Source organism: Phascolarctos cinereus, unplaced genomic scaffold (assembly GCF_003287225.1).
Source record: "Phascolarctos cinereus isolate Bilbo 61053 unplaced genomic scaffold, phaCin_HiC Scaffold_9;HRSCAF=440, whole genome shotgun sequence".
NCBI lineage: Eukaryota > Metazoa > Chordata > Mammalia > Diprotodontia > Phascolarctidae > Phascolarctos > Phascolarctos cinereus.
This window is the reverse complement of record NW_027556402.1, coordinates 252,527,260-252,542,988: the sequence shown is the minus strand read 5'-3', so window position 1 is coordinate 252,542,988 and position 15,729 is coordinate 252,527,260. Positions and strand designations below refer to the sequence as shown.

The 15,729-nt window shown below is 48.4% G+C and overlaps 1 protein-coding gene across 2 annotated transcripts in view; it reads right to left on the bottom strand.

The window, feature by feature from the left end:
- Window positions 1–15,232, bottom strand: part of CD5 (CD5 molecule) — a 35,917-nt gene extending 20,685 nt beyond the window's left edge. The window contains exon 1 of one of the 2 annotated variants that reach the window (XM_020976117.2): window positions 15,038–15,232. In XM_020976117.2, coding sequence (XP_020831776.1) covers window positions 15,038–15,089 — 52 coding nt within the window. In that variant the 5' untranslated portion in view covers window positions 15,090–15,232. The remainder of the gene's footprint in view (window positions 1–15,037) is intronic. The other variant, XM_020976116.2, reaches the window with a different exon arrangement.
- Between the last annotated feature and the right edge of the window lie 497 nt (window positions 15,233–15,729).

Sequence of the window (15,729 nt, the reverse complement as noted above, 5' to 3'; positions counted from 1 at the left end):
GGGGGTGTATGTGTGTGTGTGTGTGTGTGTGAGACACACACACACACACACAGAGACACACACATAGAGAGACAGAGAGACAGAGACAGAGACAAGAGAGGGAAAGAGGGAAAGAGAGAAAGAGAAAAAAGAAAGGAAAAGAGAGAGAAAGAGGAAGAGAGGAAAAGAGGGAGAAAGAGGGAGAGAGAGACAGAGAGAATGTGAAGGCCCTGGCTTGCTGCCCCCAATCACTTTCCTTACCACCTGAAATTCTGCCATTAGAGATTCATTTCTTTTGGATTCACTTTTTTCTACCTCCAGTAGCTCCCAGCTGTCCCCTTAGCGACAGGGATTGCTGTCACACCAGATCGCTATCTGGACTGAATACTATCACCCAGAATACCTCGTGGTACAAGTGGACAGAGCATTGGTTCTCAAATCAAAGGACCTGGGCTCAGATTCCCTCCTTTAACATGACCTTTGTGACCTTGAGCAAGTCACTTAACTTCCCACTCTAGATTCCTGCCTCCTGTCCTCCATGCCCGGAATGTACTCCCTCTCTCTCTCCTTCCTCCTCCCCTCTGTAGTTGCTTTTAAAACTCAGCTTCAGCTCATAAAGTCTTTCCTCATCCTCCTCCACCCCCACACATGTTTTGGTTTTTTTTTCCCTCCCAATTACCTGTGGCCTCAGTTTAACTTCGACTTTAACTCTGCTGGGCCTCAGTTTCCTCATCTATAAAATGATGACCTTTGACATCCATTCCCCCTCTGGCTCTAAGATAGAAGGAGGGGACCTTTCCTCTTGACTCTGGCCCATAGAAACCTGAGTCCCTGGACTTCCCACACTGGAAGTACCCTCTGCCCTTCTGGGCCTCTCTTCCAATTGGCTGGTTCCTCCCAGAACCTCCATTTTGAGAAGGATGCCCTGGCCGACCATGACTTCATGCCTCTCCAGGCTGTAGCCCTCACTCTCCCAGATTCTCTCTACATGTCATGGCGGGGCCCACAGAGGCAGCCACTGAGACACTACTGGGGCCCAGCAGGTGGACAAGCCGGTGCTGCAGGTAACTGTGGGGGGCCCAGGCAGGCCTCCTGGCACCTCGAGCCTCGCTTTCTCTGGGCCTGGTACTAGCCCCTGCCTGTCAGGTGGGAGGTGGAGTCAGGGTACAAACGCCAAGGCTCCTCTGCCAAGCTCTTTGCAGACTTGGAAGCGCCCCAGAATGTGCACCCCACCCCCAGGATTGTAAAGCCTGTGCTTCCTTCCCCATGTCAGAGTCAGAGTTCAGCCCCAAGGGCTCTTTCTCCTGCACTCCCTATATATTCTCTGTGTACCTAATTACTTACAGGATATCAAAACAAAATAGAGAATAGAATGTTTTAAGGTTTGCAAAATGTTTTTTTTTTCTCACAATAAACCCATGAGATACTATAAATACTCTTAGAAAGAAAGATTCCAGAGTACCCCACTAGCCTGGAACCCAGATCTTCTGGACTGAACTCTAAGGTTCTTTCTGCTATGCCAAGCCACCCCTGCTAATTTTGTGGATGTTCAGCTGTGCCTGACTCTTTGTGACCCCGTGGACCATACTGTCCGTGGGGTTTTCTTGGCGAGGTGATGGAGTGGTTTGCCATTTCCTTCTCCATGCCTCCATTAATTAGTCAAAAGGCAATCATCAAAGACATTGTGCAGGCCTTGTACTGATCATTAGAATCAAACTGATACCTGGGAAAGACCTTAGCTCTCAAAAAGGCCAAAGCCTCCCACTGCATCCTGGGCCATCTCTGGTCCTTCTGACCTATATCTTGCCACTGGACCCAGATGGCTCAGGAGGTGAACGTGAGGTTGGTGACTTTGCACAGCCCTGCCTCACTTAAATCCAATTCCCCTGCGAGTCTTGGCATCACCTTCCTGATTTCATGGTCCTCTTCTAGAACAAAGGACAAATAACAAGCATTCCCAGCCCTTAGCCCGTAGTAAATGTTTAATAAATGCTTGTTCACTTGACTTGACTTTTGACCTTGCTGGACCCACTGAGAGGTGGTCTCTCTCTGCTTCTTCTCATCTGTGTGACCTTGGAAAAGTCATTTCTTTGAGCCTCAGTTTTCTTCCCTGTAGACCAGTAGTATTATGATTATAAGAACCTCAGAACCAGTTCAAACTCTTCCTTTTGTTGCAAATTAATTAAAGCCAGCATTGGAGAGTGACTTTACAAGATTAATCCATCAACCAGCAAACATTTATTAAGTGCCACTATATGCCAGGCCCAGATCTCCAGGCCCCTAAGAATACAAAGACAGATTGGGGAGATGTAGTTAGAGTTCAAAGGGTCATTCCTTCTAACCTCCTCATTGTATTCATGGATAATCCAAGGCCCAGAGAGGCTGACTTGCCCAAGGTCACACAGAGCCAGGATTTCAACCCAGGTCTTCTAAGGTCAAATCCAGTGCTTTCACCCTCATTCCCTACTGATAATGCCTGCCGACCTGTCTTTAATTTTTTGTCAACTTTCAAAATTCTCAGACCTGGAAGGAACCTTATGACCCAGGTTGTACCTTTGCCTTGACAACATCCCTACTCAGAGGTCATCCGGAAGACCTCCCACGAGGGGGAGCTTGCTACCTCCCAGGGATGTTAGCATAATGCCCCACACATAGTAGGCACTCAATCAAAATTGATTGATGGTTGTTGTGAGGGAAGTGCTTTGTAAAATTCAAAGCTGGAGAAACTGGAGCTATGATGGCTTAGCGGCTGGGTGGCCTCAACAAGTCATGTCTTCTATCCAGGTCTCAGTTTCACATATAAAATGATGGGTTGGGACTTAGTGATCTCTGACATCCCATCCATCTCAAAATCCAATGCCAGGCATCCTGTGACCCGATGGTCCTCCAAGCCCCAGCCTGTGGCAAAGGTGGCCCTGATGATAGCCTCTGCCCAGCTCTGGGTATAAGAAGTATAAGACTTTCAAATCAGGAAGGCTCTAACCAGTGGCCAGAGCAGAAATGGGACCCTCCCCAGCTCTGGCTCCTGACTGATGCCCATCCTGGCTATATATCAACCCAATCTGGGGGCACTTCTTGGCAGTGACTTCTAACCTTAGGCCCCTTTTAAGAGCTCTGGGCTGATTAGAAGGAAACAACATTGGTGAAAAATTTTTATAGACAGTTTCTCAGGTAAAGGTCTCATATCTCAAACTCAACTTTGTCAACTCTATAAGAATATGAATCATTCCCCAGTTGATAAATGGTCATGGGATATGAATAGACAGTTTTTGGATGAAGAAATCACAGCTACATATAGTCATACAAAAATGCTCTAAATCATTACTGATTAGAAAAATGCATATTAAAACAACTTTGAGGTATCATCTCCCACATATCAGTTTGGCTAAAATGATAGACTATTGGAGGACGTGGAAAACTCAGGACACTAATTCACTGTTGGTGGGACTGTGTGAAATGATCTAACTATTTTGGAGAGCAATATGGAATGATGTCCAAAGAGGTCTAAGATTTTCTATGACCTTTAACCCAGCAATACCACTATTAGGTCTGTTTGCCAAGGTGATCAGGGGAAAATGAAAAGAACCTATGTGCTCTAAACTAATTATAACATCTCTCTTTGCAGTGGCAAAGAACTGGAATTCAGGGGATGCCCATCCATTGGGGCATGGCTGAGTAAGCTGTAGTACAGGATTGTGATGGAACACTACTGCGCTTTAAGAAATGATGAACTGGTTGATTTTAGAAAAACGTGGAAAGACTTGCATGAAATAATGTAGAACCAAGAGAACGTTGTATATGGTAACAACAATATTGTTGGGAAGAATAACTCTGAACAACAAAGTAATTGTGAGTATTATACGTACTTAAATCAACTACAAAGGACCTATGAAGGAAAATGCTAACCATCTCCAGGGAAAGAACTGATAAATGGAAGTATGAATAGTATGGTTTTACATATGTACATACACATACATACATATATCTGTGTCAAATGGTGGCGTTCTCTAGTGTGGGGTGGGGAGGGAGGAACGGAGACAGTTTGGAACTTAAAATGTAACAAAATGTAATTTAATTTAAACATAAAATAAATCTTTTTTTTTGTCTAGACTTAAGAAAGTACTGGAGAAAATATTAATAATGCTGATTAAACTTAGGAGTGTGTCATGGGTATATTTGTGGGGAAGGATCCAGTTGTTAAACATTTCTCAGCGCATCCCTGGCTAGCTGGGGAGTCTGGCTACTAGCGGTGTGACCTTGGATAAACACTGCCCCGGCTGGGCTCCGGTTCATCGGTAATAAAATAAGTGGTTTAGACCCTAGTCGCTTCTTGTCCTGGCATTCTAGGATCCCGTGACCCCAGAAGAGAGTCCTGCTCTCCATTCCCTCCCCTCTGACCCCACATTCCTGCCCCCTTGCACGTCCCTCCCGGCGTGGCCCAGAGTCAGAGGATATGAGACCTGAAAGATAGCCCATGGTCCTAATCTCTCCTTGTGTCTGTGAGGACGCCAAAGCCTTACTGAATCGTGGGGTAACAACAATTATAATAGCCGGCGCTCTAAAGGTTAGAAAGTGCTGCGTGTGCAGGATGTCCCAAGAGTCTTAATGTTGCTTCAAAATGGAATAAACCTTTAATTAAAACTTTTGGGACAGCCTGTACATAACTTTACGATCTCATTTACAGTCTCATTAAAGCACTTCACAACCAGTGGCACAGCAGGGAGATCGCAGGAATAGGGAGTCAGGAAGACCTGAGTTTAAATCCAGCCTCAGACACCTACGAGCTGTGTGATCCTGAGCAAGTCACTTGGCCTGAGTTTGCCTCAGTTTCCTCATCTGTAAAATGAGTGAATGGATAGCACCTCTCGGGGTTGTTGTGAGGACCAAATGAGATAAGGTTTGTAAGGACCTCAGCACAGTGTGGTGCGCAGTAGGTGCTGTGTTATAAATACCAGCTATCATCGCTATTCTTTTTATTAATCTCTCCAGTCTCATAATGCACATTATTCTCCTTCCCTCATTTCACGGTCAGAGCCAATCTGGTCTCCCTGCTGCTCCTCACAGACAACAGTCCGTCTCTATCCGTGACACCTTCCATCCCGCATCTCCGCGCCGTTGTCCTGGCTGCTTGACGTGTGAGGAATGAGCTCCGTCCTCACCTACGCCTCTCAGAATCCAGTATTTTCCTTTAAGACTCAGCTTGAGTGCCACCTCCTACAGGAAGTCTTTTCTGATTCTCCCTGTCTCCCATGTCTGCCCATGCCCTCTCTAGACCCCCAAATTATCTTGTATATACTTCCTTTACTATCTGTGAAGGAGAGACTGTAAGCTCCCTGAGGGCGGGCACGATTTGTCACTTCTCACTTGGCTGCCGCACTTGGAGACTTCTCTGAGAGCCTTCTTCACCGTGCCCCTGTGCCCAGGTCCCCTGGCTCCTCCTTTTTCTCCCATTCCCTCCGCAGCTTCCTTTTGGGTGTTGTCTTTTCGATTAGACTTTAAGCTCCTTGAGAGCAAGGACCGTCTTTATTTTTTCATATTTGTAATCCCCCGCACTCAGCAAAGTCCGTGGGGCTCTAAATAAATGTTTATAGACTATTTCTTTTTTATAATATTTGCTTCCCCTGCGCTTAGCACACTGCCTGGCAAATAGTAGGCACTTAATAAAGGCCTTCAGTTGGATGGATCAATTGACAGTCTGTGAGCTAAAGGCTGCAGATATCGCTATACCCATTTTATAGATGAGAAAACTGAGGGGGCTCAGATGAGGCTCAGAAGGGAAGTGATTTGCTCAATATCGCCAGCTGCAGAATCATTCCACCATTTCGCAATTCAATTCAGTCCAATAGTTATTCATTTATAAGTGATGACATTTCTAGGAGCTAAGGGAATCCTTGCCTGGGAGGAGCTCCCCACGGTTCTAATGTGGCTGCTGCCCCCGACTTTCTTCAAGCCTCTGCTCCGTCCCACCTTCTGCAGAAGGTCTTCCTTCTGACAGCACCCTCTCCCCCCTCCCCATCTATTCTGTCTCTCTCTAGGGTGAACCCAGTGATTGACACCTGCCTCCCCCTGTTGAATGTGCGCTCTGTGAGGGCAGAGGCTGGTTTCTACCTTTCTTCGCATGGCCAGCTCTTCGCGCGGTGCCTGGCAGGTGGCAAACGCTTGATAAACGCTCCAAACAGCCCTGAGCCTTCTCTGGCTCTTAGAACGGACGTTCCTTTCAAGTAGGGGTTGTTTCCTTCACTGTCTCTGGAGCTCCCATGCCTAGCATGTAGCAGATGCTTAATGGATGCATGCGCACTATTTGATTTTCAGAGAGCTAGCGGGATGGACTCAGTGTCTCTCTGTGGAAGAAGGCAGAGCTGACACCGTCGTGGCGTCTGGTGCTTTTGCCATTGACTCCTCAGTCTCTGATTATAATATTGATGGCCAGCATTTCTAGAGGGCTTTAAATCCTCAGAGCTCCTTACAAACACTCCTTCATGAAACCTCACCAACCACGGCAGAGAGAGGCAGTGTGCCCTAGGGGCTAGAGAGCCATCCCCCTAACCTGGAAGACTTAGGGCAACGTGCTGAACGTGTGACCCTGGGCTAGGCATTAACATCTCAGCGTCCCAGGCGGCAAAGACTGTTAGACTGCAGAGAAGGTAGCTGCCTGCAGTGATGAGGGGAGTTTCCTCGTCTAGAAGTTCTCTATGCCAACAAACTCACAGATTGGCCCAGTTACTTTCCCTGAACCCTATTAGGGAGGTACTATAAGGCATTATCACATATATATGTATTTATGTATAATATATACATATGTGTATACATATGTAAAACATAACATGTGTATGTAAACACACAATATACATAAATATATGTATTTATATAGTATATAACTATTTTATATAGATATGTTTTATATCCAAATACATGTTTCTATATAATACATAAATACATATATTTCTATGTATAAGTATACATGTTTATATATAAATACATACACATATTTCGATATAAACACACACATATTTCTATATATAAATCCATATACAAATATGTTTCTATATATAAATGCATGTATATATTTCTCTATATAAATTCACATATATTTCTATATGTAAATTCACATGTTTCTATATAAATACATGGATTTCAATATAAACACATATATTTCTCTATATAAATGAATATATGTTTCTATATAAAATGCATACATTTCTATATATAAATACATACATGTTTCTTTATATAAATTCACGCATATGTTTCTATATATAAGCATATAGATATGTTCTATATAGAAATACACAGATATGTTTCTATATATAAATTCCCACCTGTTTCTATATAAGAACACACACATACGTGCATACACGCAGGCACACACATGCACATGTATGGACGTAGCTTCTCTAGATGGGACTCAGAGGGGTGGTGCAATTTGGCTGTGGTCACAAGACTCGAAATTGCTGGAGGCCAGGACTTGTAGTCAGACTTCATGCCTGGCACTGTCTCTGTTAGCCCCAGCTTTCCCATGACCCTGGGCAGCCCTGGAAGGCAGGGATTGACTGTTCTTGGTGCCCTTACCGCAGTGCCTGGCGCATAGTACGGAGGCCCTCGGGCTACTCCTCTGAGGTCTCTCTGGGCTCTTGGGAGGTGATCTTGGGAGGTCTCAAAGGCTCTGTCAATGGAGCTCAAGAATCACCAAGTCCTACTGAGCTGGAAAGGCCTTGGTCGAGTCCACAAGCACTTATTAGGCCCTTTCTGGGTGCCAGGCCCTGTGCCAAGCCCCAAGGATACAAAGAAAGGCAAAAGCATGGTCATGGGACTGGAGTCAGGCAGACCTGAGTCCAAATCCCACCTCAGACATTTTGCTCATAATGTGATCCCTCATCACTTAACTTCTCTCAGGCTCGGTTTCCTCATCTATAAAATGGGGATAGTAATAGTATTTACTTTCCAGTGCTGCTGTGAGGATGAAATGAGAAAATATTTATAAAGCGCTTTGCAAACCTGAAAACACTATGGAAATGCTGGTCACACGTACTGTATAAATGCTTATTGAACTGGATTAGACCGGAAGAGCTAAGAGGAGAGAGGCCCGTCGCTGGAGGGATGCTCCTGGGAGCTCACAGAGGCCTGGGTCTCTCCCCTGCTCTGTAAGCCTCCGTGGCTCCCTCTGTCTCCTAGGATCACACACACAGCCCTGCCTTTGGTGTCTAAAGCCCTCCGCTGTCTGGCTCCATCCTCCTTACCCCTGTCCAGTCAGACTGGCCTTCCTGCGTATCTCCTGCCTGACGTTCCCTCGCCCGTCTGCCTCTGCACCAGCTGCCCCACAGGGTCACAGAGGTGAGACTCGTCGGGTCCCCAGCAGCCATTTAATCCATGTGAGCCCTCCCTCCTCACCTCCAAGGTTCAGCTCCCTGCCACACCCTACCCGGGGCCTTTAGTCCTCCCCTTAGATGGGGCGTCTCCTCCTCCTCACAAATTACCCCATATTTATTTTCATCTACTTCTACATGTGGGCAGCTGGGTGATGAAGTGGATAGAGTGCTGACCCTGGAATCAAGACCCGAGTTCAAATCTGACCTCAGACACTTCCTAGCTGTGTGATCCTGGGCAAGTCACTTCACCCTGTTTGCCTCAGTTTCCTCATCTGTAAAATGAGCCAGAGAAAGAAATGATAAACCACTCCAGTGTCTTTGCCAAGAAAACCCCAAGTGAGGGTCACAAAGAGTCACATACAACTGGTCACAAAACAATAACAAAAAAACCCCTTATATGTGTACACGCTATTTGCCCCCAATGGAATGTAAGCCCCTTGAGGGCAGGGCCTGTTTCATTTTTATATTCCTTGCACTTAGCACAGCACCAGGCACATAGCTGGCAATTAATGCTTGTTAATTGATGATTGACGGAAAGGGTTGTGATCTGTACCAGGGAATGAACTCAGGCATCCCAAGACACGGAATCCTACAGATGCACACACATGCAAACTTCATGTCAAATTACTTCCGTTTGTATAACCTCCACACAACATCTTCTGACACAGAAATGGGGGTTGGGATGGTTCTACCCATTTTATAGCTACAAAAATCGAGGCCCACTGAGGCTAAGTCAAGAGTCCACAGTCATGCTCTAGGTCAATGGCAGGCCTGGGATGCTAAGCTGGGTCTTCTAACTTCATCTCTAGGGCTCTCTTCTCTGGGCACGTCACTCCTGAAAGTTGGCCTTCAAGGGCAGATCCTCTGGGCGAGAGAGCTAAGGCTGTGGCAACTTCCCATTGGTTCAACAGATCCAATAGAGCTCGTGGGACCCCGCAGCTGGGACCCCCCCCCTCCCCTGACCTTTGTACCTCAGGCACATAGCAACCGCCCTTCACCCATTGGCAAGAGCTGGTTCACTCCCCTTGTCATCACTGGACATGGGTTCAAATCCTGGCAGAAACATATTGCCAGTGATGACTTATACATAAGAAATTGGACATAAAATATCGTCCAAGACCCACTCACCTCCCTCTGCATCAGTTCATACAAGCCATTCCCAGGCTTCTCTGAAACTGTCCTTTTCGTCATTTCTTACAATACAAGCGTTAGGTCATCACAGCCATGCGCAGTATCACGTCCGGCCCTCAGGCTTGACTATGCATGTTTGTCACAAGGGTTATGTTTTTTTCTTTCTCAAAGTCAGGAGGGGGGAAGTAGGAGGAGGAAGAAATAAGTATTTGTTAGTTGAAAAAAAGTAACATTTAATTGAAAAATCGTCAAGGAGATGTGATCAGAAAATGAATTGAAAGAGTGTGGCAAGAGTTAAGAGCCATGGAAATGCTGACCCTGGAGAAGCTACTTCCCCCTCTCTCTAGGCCTCAGTTTCCTCATCTGCAAAATGAGGGGTTTGGATTAGGCAACTTCCAAGGTTCCCTTCTGGCTCTACATCTGTGAACTCATGAAGTAGACAGATGGACAGGGAGATGCCAGGGGAAACTGAGGCAGAGCAGGATGTTTTGCCGCATAGATCTCTTATGGGATGAGAGAGGCACATCCCCTAAGGTTTAATAACCCTGGGCTGGGGGCTAGGACTCCACCTCTGAGCCTCGGGCACCTCATCCATAAAATGGAGAGAATAAGTATGCTGCAGAAACTTGACTGCTTGATGCTGTCTGGGAAAAAAAAAAACCATTGGGACTCAAATGAATGCCATGTCCAGTCTTGCCTCCAAGGGGCTGATGAAGCGGACAGAGGGTGGACTACGGGTGCAGAGTGGGACGTATGCTGTCAGACATGGTCAGTGTGCTTGTGTGTTTTGCTTTCTTATCCCCTTTTTGTTACAGGAGAGGACTTTGTTGATGGGGACTGTGGGTAAAGAGACTGACTGGGAAGGTGGGGCTTGCTGGGGTGAGGTGAGGGTAGAAGTCCATTCTATTCCCAAACTCCCCCTCCATCCATCTCTAGGGGTGGGGCTGGCTGGGTGGTTGGAACAATTTTGAATTTTGACACCTTCTCAGCAATTTAGAGGCTCAGAGGGTTTGGGGCACTGGAGAGGGTCCGTGACTGCCCCAAGGTCACACAGCCAGTATGTGTGAGAGACAGGCCTTGAGCCCAGGGCTTCCTGACTCTCACGGAGCCTCTGTAACTCACTAGCTGTATGACTTGGACGAGTCACAAACCATCGATTCTCCGAGACTTTTACTGAGTTACTGAGCAGGTGCCGATGTGCATCAGGAAGGGAAGGTTCCACTCTGGGAGTTCCCCAGGCTGGTGAAATCATAGGTTTGGTGCCCTCTCCCCCAAATACTCTGTTGTGTCAGGTTTGACTGGCCCAGTATATCCTTGGATGTTGGGGGCCTGATTGATTCCCCTCTCCCATTCTGTGGGCACAGGGCACTCTCCCCGCTGGTGCCACCCGTGGACGTCCATGATATGGGGTTACCAGGCAGAAGCTGAGGGCTCAGGCCACTGTTGACCCCCCTGGAAACTTCTCAGGCCACTGGACTGTCCCCTTAGCCCCAGGGAAGGAGACTGACTCCCTAGGGATAGGAGAGGGCTTGGTGTCTCTTCACTAAGGCCAAGGAAATGACATGAGCTAGCTACATTCGAGGGCCTCCCATTGTGTTTTTTAGAGAGTCGCTTCATTTCCTCCCTGCCTCCTTTGTTCTAAACTTGGCAGATGCTACCAGGCTTCAGGCTATGATAGTGATTAGATGGCTGAATTTAGAGTCAAAAAAGACCTGGGTTCAAATCTCACTTCCAATGCTTACCTACCCTGTGCCCATGGACAACTAACCTCCCCCAAGCCTCAGTTTTCTCATCTGTTAAATAGTATAAGGCCCAAGTCCTTACCTCGTGAGGTAGCTGAGGCTCAAACGAAATAAACATATGTCATCTTGTTAACTATAAAGGGTTACATCAGCATCAGTCTTTAAGATCCTGAGGTCGGCGGAGATAAGCTCATAGCCTGTCCCACTGATCTCCAGGATTTGGTGTGGGGTGGGCTTCTGGCTGGTTTGAGAGAGCACGGCATCATTCTTCCCTCTGGCCCACGTTCCCTCTCTCATGCCTCTGGGTGGGTATCTAATGGCCCTTGACTCCCTTCTTAAAGAGGCCTATTCACTGAATGGGTGTTGCCTCACTCAAAGTGAGAAACTGGAAAGACCTTAGCTTAAAAGGGCCAAGGTCTTCCATTGCATCCTGAACCACCTCTAATTGCCCTGACCTATATCTGGCCACTGGACCCAGATGGCTCAGGAGGAGAAAGTGAGGCTGGTGATGTTGCACAGCCTTCCCTCACTCAAATCAAAGTCAACTGCAAGTCATGTCATCATCTTCCTGATGTCATGGACCTCTTTGAGAACGACGGACAAACATAACACACCACAAGTGGAGCTGGGTGTGAATGGAGCTAGGCCACAGGGAAGACTTGGGTTTGTGACCATTCCCATTTCTCTGGACTTAATTAGGAGTTCATGTTACCCAACCCCCTTGTTTATCAGAGGTAGGGTAGCCAAGAGCACAGAGCACAGGACTTGGGAGCCAGCCGTTCTGGGGTTGGATGAGGCCTTAGCGGGAGTCGAGATCAATTCCTTTATTAGGCTGTTGGGTAAACAGGCAGCGAGTGGCAAAATAAAAAGTTGAAACCAGGTCTTATGACCCTAAATCTGGTGCTTTTTCCATTAGATCAGACTGCCTCCATAAATTGAGGGGGGGATCTTCTAGCTCAAAATTCTACCTCTTGAATGAGGACAAGCCCAAAGAAATGGGAAGAGCCCTAAATCCAGGTCCTCTCTCGGGTCTAACTGCATCTCTGTCCATCTTCACCAGCCTCGCCCATCCTGAGGGCTGCAGGCAAGAGAATGTGGAGCAGAGGGATGGAGGAGGTCATGATCTCTCCAACCACATAGAGGCCCAGCCCGCTACTTCCACTGTCCACCGAGATCGATCCCCAGCACGTGTCTCACGGTTTCCTCCGTCCCCAGCAAGAGTGCAGCTGGAGCCATGTTTGGCCAACAGGACAGTCTCGGAGTAGAAGACAATTGCCCCCCAAGCAAATGACCTTGTATGTATATTTCAGCATCTGCAATCAGTAGCATGTAAGCCCCTTGAGGGCAGGGATGGTTTTTCATTTCTCTCCTTGTAACCCATGTGCCTCGGGCTATGCCTTGCACATAGTAACTGTTTAAATAATTCTTACTGGATGGAACAGAATGTGCATTCATTCACTCATTCTCCCCAGATGGCATCTTTTGCTCTTTGGCCTGGCTGTTGGCCTGGGCTGAAATTATTAGACCTGCCAAGACCTAGCCCTCTTCGCTCTCATTTTATGGCCTTGGCAGGGCCGCCTCAGGCCCTGGGGCACGGCATCCTCTCTGCTTCTCTCTCTCTTGCTTGGTAACCCCCTTCAAGACTTCCCCCAGCTGGTGGGGACTCTTTTTTTTCTGTGACCTGGATGGAGATTTTCCTATGAACCTGAGTAGCTTCCTGTCACCCCTACCTAGCCAATGCTTCTCTCTGTCTCTCTCTGTCTCTCTCTCTCTCTCTCTCTCTCTCTCTCTCACACACACACACACACACACACACACCGTCATCCTTGGCTTTTTTTTGGATCTAGGAATCATAGTTTCAAAGGGTCCTGCCAATGGTCCTAAAGCCAGTTTCTATTCCCTTCCCCACCCTCACCCCCTTTCTCCATCAGCCAAAGTCACTCACATTAGGATGGCTGCATGACAAGCCACCCGAAGTTATGTGGGTCATCACTCAAGGACCACCCTTACTCCCTTTCTGAAGAGCAGGGCTACTTCTGGGGCAGTTCAGGGGGCTCCGATTCACCCTAAGGGATCCTGTCTGAATCAGAGCCCAGGAAAGAAGATACCAGAGAGGACTTGAGGTCCCAGGCTGTTGGCCCAGACATCAGCCTTTAGGACCAGAAAGAACATCTAATTAGTGACCATCAAGTCTAATCTCTTCACTTTACAAAAACAAGAAACTGAGGCCTAGAGAGAGGCAGTGACTTGTCCAAGGTCACAGAACTAATTAGTTATAGGTCAGGATTAGAACCCAGCTCTTCCTTCTCCCAGTTCCTGCTGTGTCTTAGGATTAAGTAGACCTCCCTTCCCAGATTTGTCATTCAGGGCCTGCAGGCATTTTGTTCGGGAGGGGAGGGGGCTTTGTGTGTGTGTGACTAGAGAGAGAAGCCTGCACGTTCAGAATCTCAGTCCTGAGTTCTGGCCAGACACTATTTTAGCCTTCCTCGTATGAAGTCAAGTTCTGGAGGATATTTGGGGTCAGTTGCTCTGAGCTCTGCTTGACCCTTTGGCCCTCAGCTAGCTCTCTGTAGACAACCCTGACCTAGGCTAGACCCTGGCCACCTCCTCCTTCCCAGATCTAGGTGTGCTCTCCCCCTCAGGGGTAGTGCGGTGTTTGCCAGGGGGTCTGCAGGAATCCCACCACCACAGTAATCCTAGAGTTGGAAGGGACCTTAGAAGCCATCTTATTCAAGCCCCTCCTTTTATAGATGAGACCCCGAGAAGAAAGCATCTGCCCCAACTTGTACAGGGAGTGAGGTAGAGCTGGCTTTGAGCCCTGGGTCCTCTGACTTCCATCTCAGCACTGGTTCCGTGCTTTCCCCTCCTACTGTGTGCTCTGCATTTTCCCAAGTCCTGGGAAACTCTGCTTGGTGGTCTGGCTTGAGATTCCTAGAAATGCCCCCCCTGGCTCGACCCTAGCTGGAGAGCTGCCTTTGGCAAATACAGTTCTTTGCATCCTGAGCATTCTCCATGAGCAGCTCCCGCCTCCCCCAGCCTCCATCCATCTGCAGCGGAGTTGGGCATCTCCACGACCCTGGAGAACAGGGGGTGAGCGGGTACAACTGAAGGCACCTCCCTTCTCCCCAAGAGGACAGACAGAAAGCAAGTAGCTAAAGGGAATCACAGCAAGGAAGGCTTAGGCGGGGCAGCCATTAGGGATGCGACACGCTTATTTTAGGGTAGAAATTAGGGTGGGGCTGGGGCAGGAGAAGAGATGGGGAGCATGCGGGGCCCTCAGACTCCCTGTCCAAGCTAGATGGCATAATCAGAGGCTTACACCTGGAGGGAACCAGTGGGCCCAAGCCCCTGGAGAAACCGAGGCCTCCAGAGATGAATGACTTGCCCAAGTTACAGAGGTAGTAAATGACAGAGCTGTGATCCAAACCGTCCTCTGACTCCATTTCCCTGCTCTCTGCTTCACCCCTTTTCATAGGATTAAGAGCTGTGATTGAGTTTACAGTGTAGTCCCTTCATCTTACAGATGGGGAAACTAAGGCCCTCTCAAAGTGGACATGACTTGCCCTCGGTCACACAAATAAGATAGTAAGGAGCACAGCCGGGATTTGCCCCCATTCATTGGAACATGCCCCCGACCGACCCCCACATTCACTGGCTCAAAGTTCCCCCAAAGAGGGATGGCCTAGAAGTGCCCGGCCAGGAGCCCAAAGCCCAGAACCTGGGGCCAAACCACACCTACTGGTCTGCCTCTTTTTAACCTTGCCATGTCTACCCAGGGTATCCCATGGTCTCAGAAGTCCCCCCAAAGGGAAAACTCACCCAGTATCCCTAGAAGGCATAGTAGAGTCAGCGGTGACCAGCAGAGTCCCATGGGCAGGATGCTTCTCCCACCTGTGGGGACCTGGTGGGCAAGGTGTCTGGTCCTGGGTGGTTCTGTTCCTCAGGGAGAAGGAGGAGGCTGGGGGGTGGTGTCGTGGGGCTCTGCGTCACTGGTGTTTGAAGACTGAACTGCCAACTTCCTCCAAACTAAACCACCCTCCCCCCCCCCCGGCACTGGGTGATAGAGCAGACCAGCATGCTCTGTGTTGGCTTCCTTTCCTGGCGGCAGTTCCTGGGGGCTGCCTGCCTGCTCCCCTGCTCTCTGAGCTGGGGGTGGATGCCAGCCTTGACCTTGCTCAGGCCCCGTTCCGGGATGGGAGGAGCTGGGGTCCCCTAGACCAATGTCAGCATGGGGAGCCTTGAGCCTGGCTGGGGTCCAGCCCACAGAGCAGTGGTCATGTGTTTGGGGGACTAGGGCCTTGGGACATTCTAGCCGAGGTCCTGGGGTCCCACTCATTTTGGGGCTATCCTAGTTTTCAGTGCTCTGAGGACATGGCTTCATCTGTATCCTCCCGTCATCTCCTTGGGGTGACTTCCTCGGGGTCCGGCGGACCCACTCCCTGCAGGTGGGGCCCCGGCCAATTGCCAGAACACCTAGGGAGGATTTGAGAGTCACCATGAGTATAAAGAGT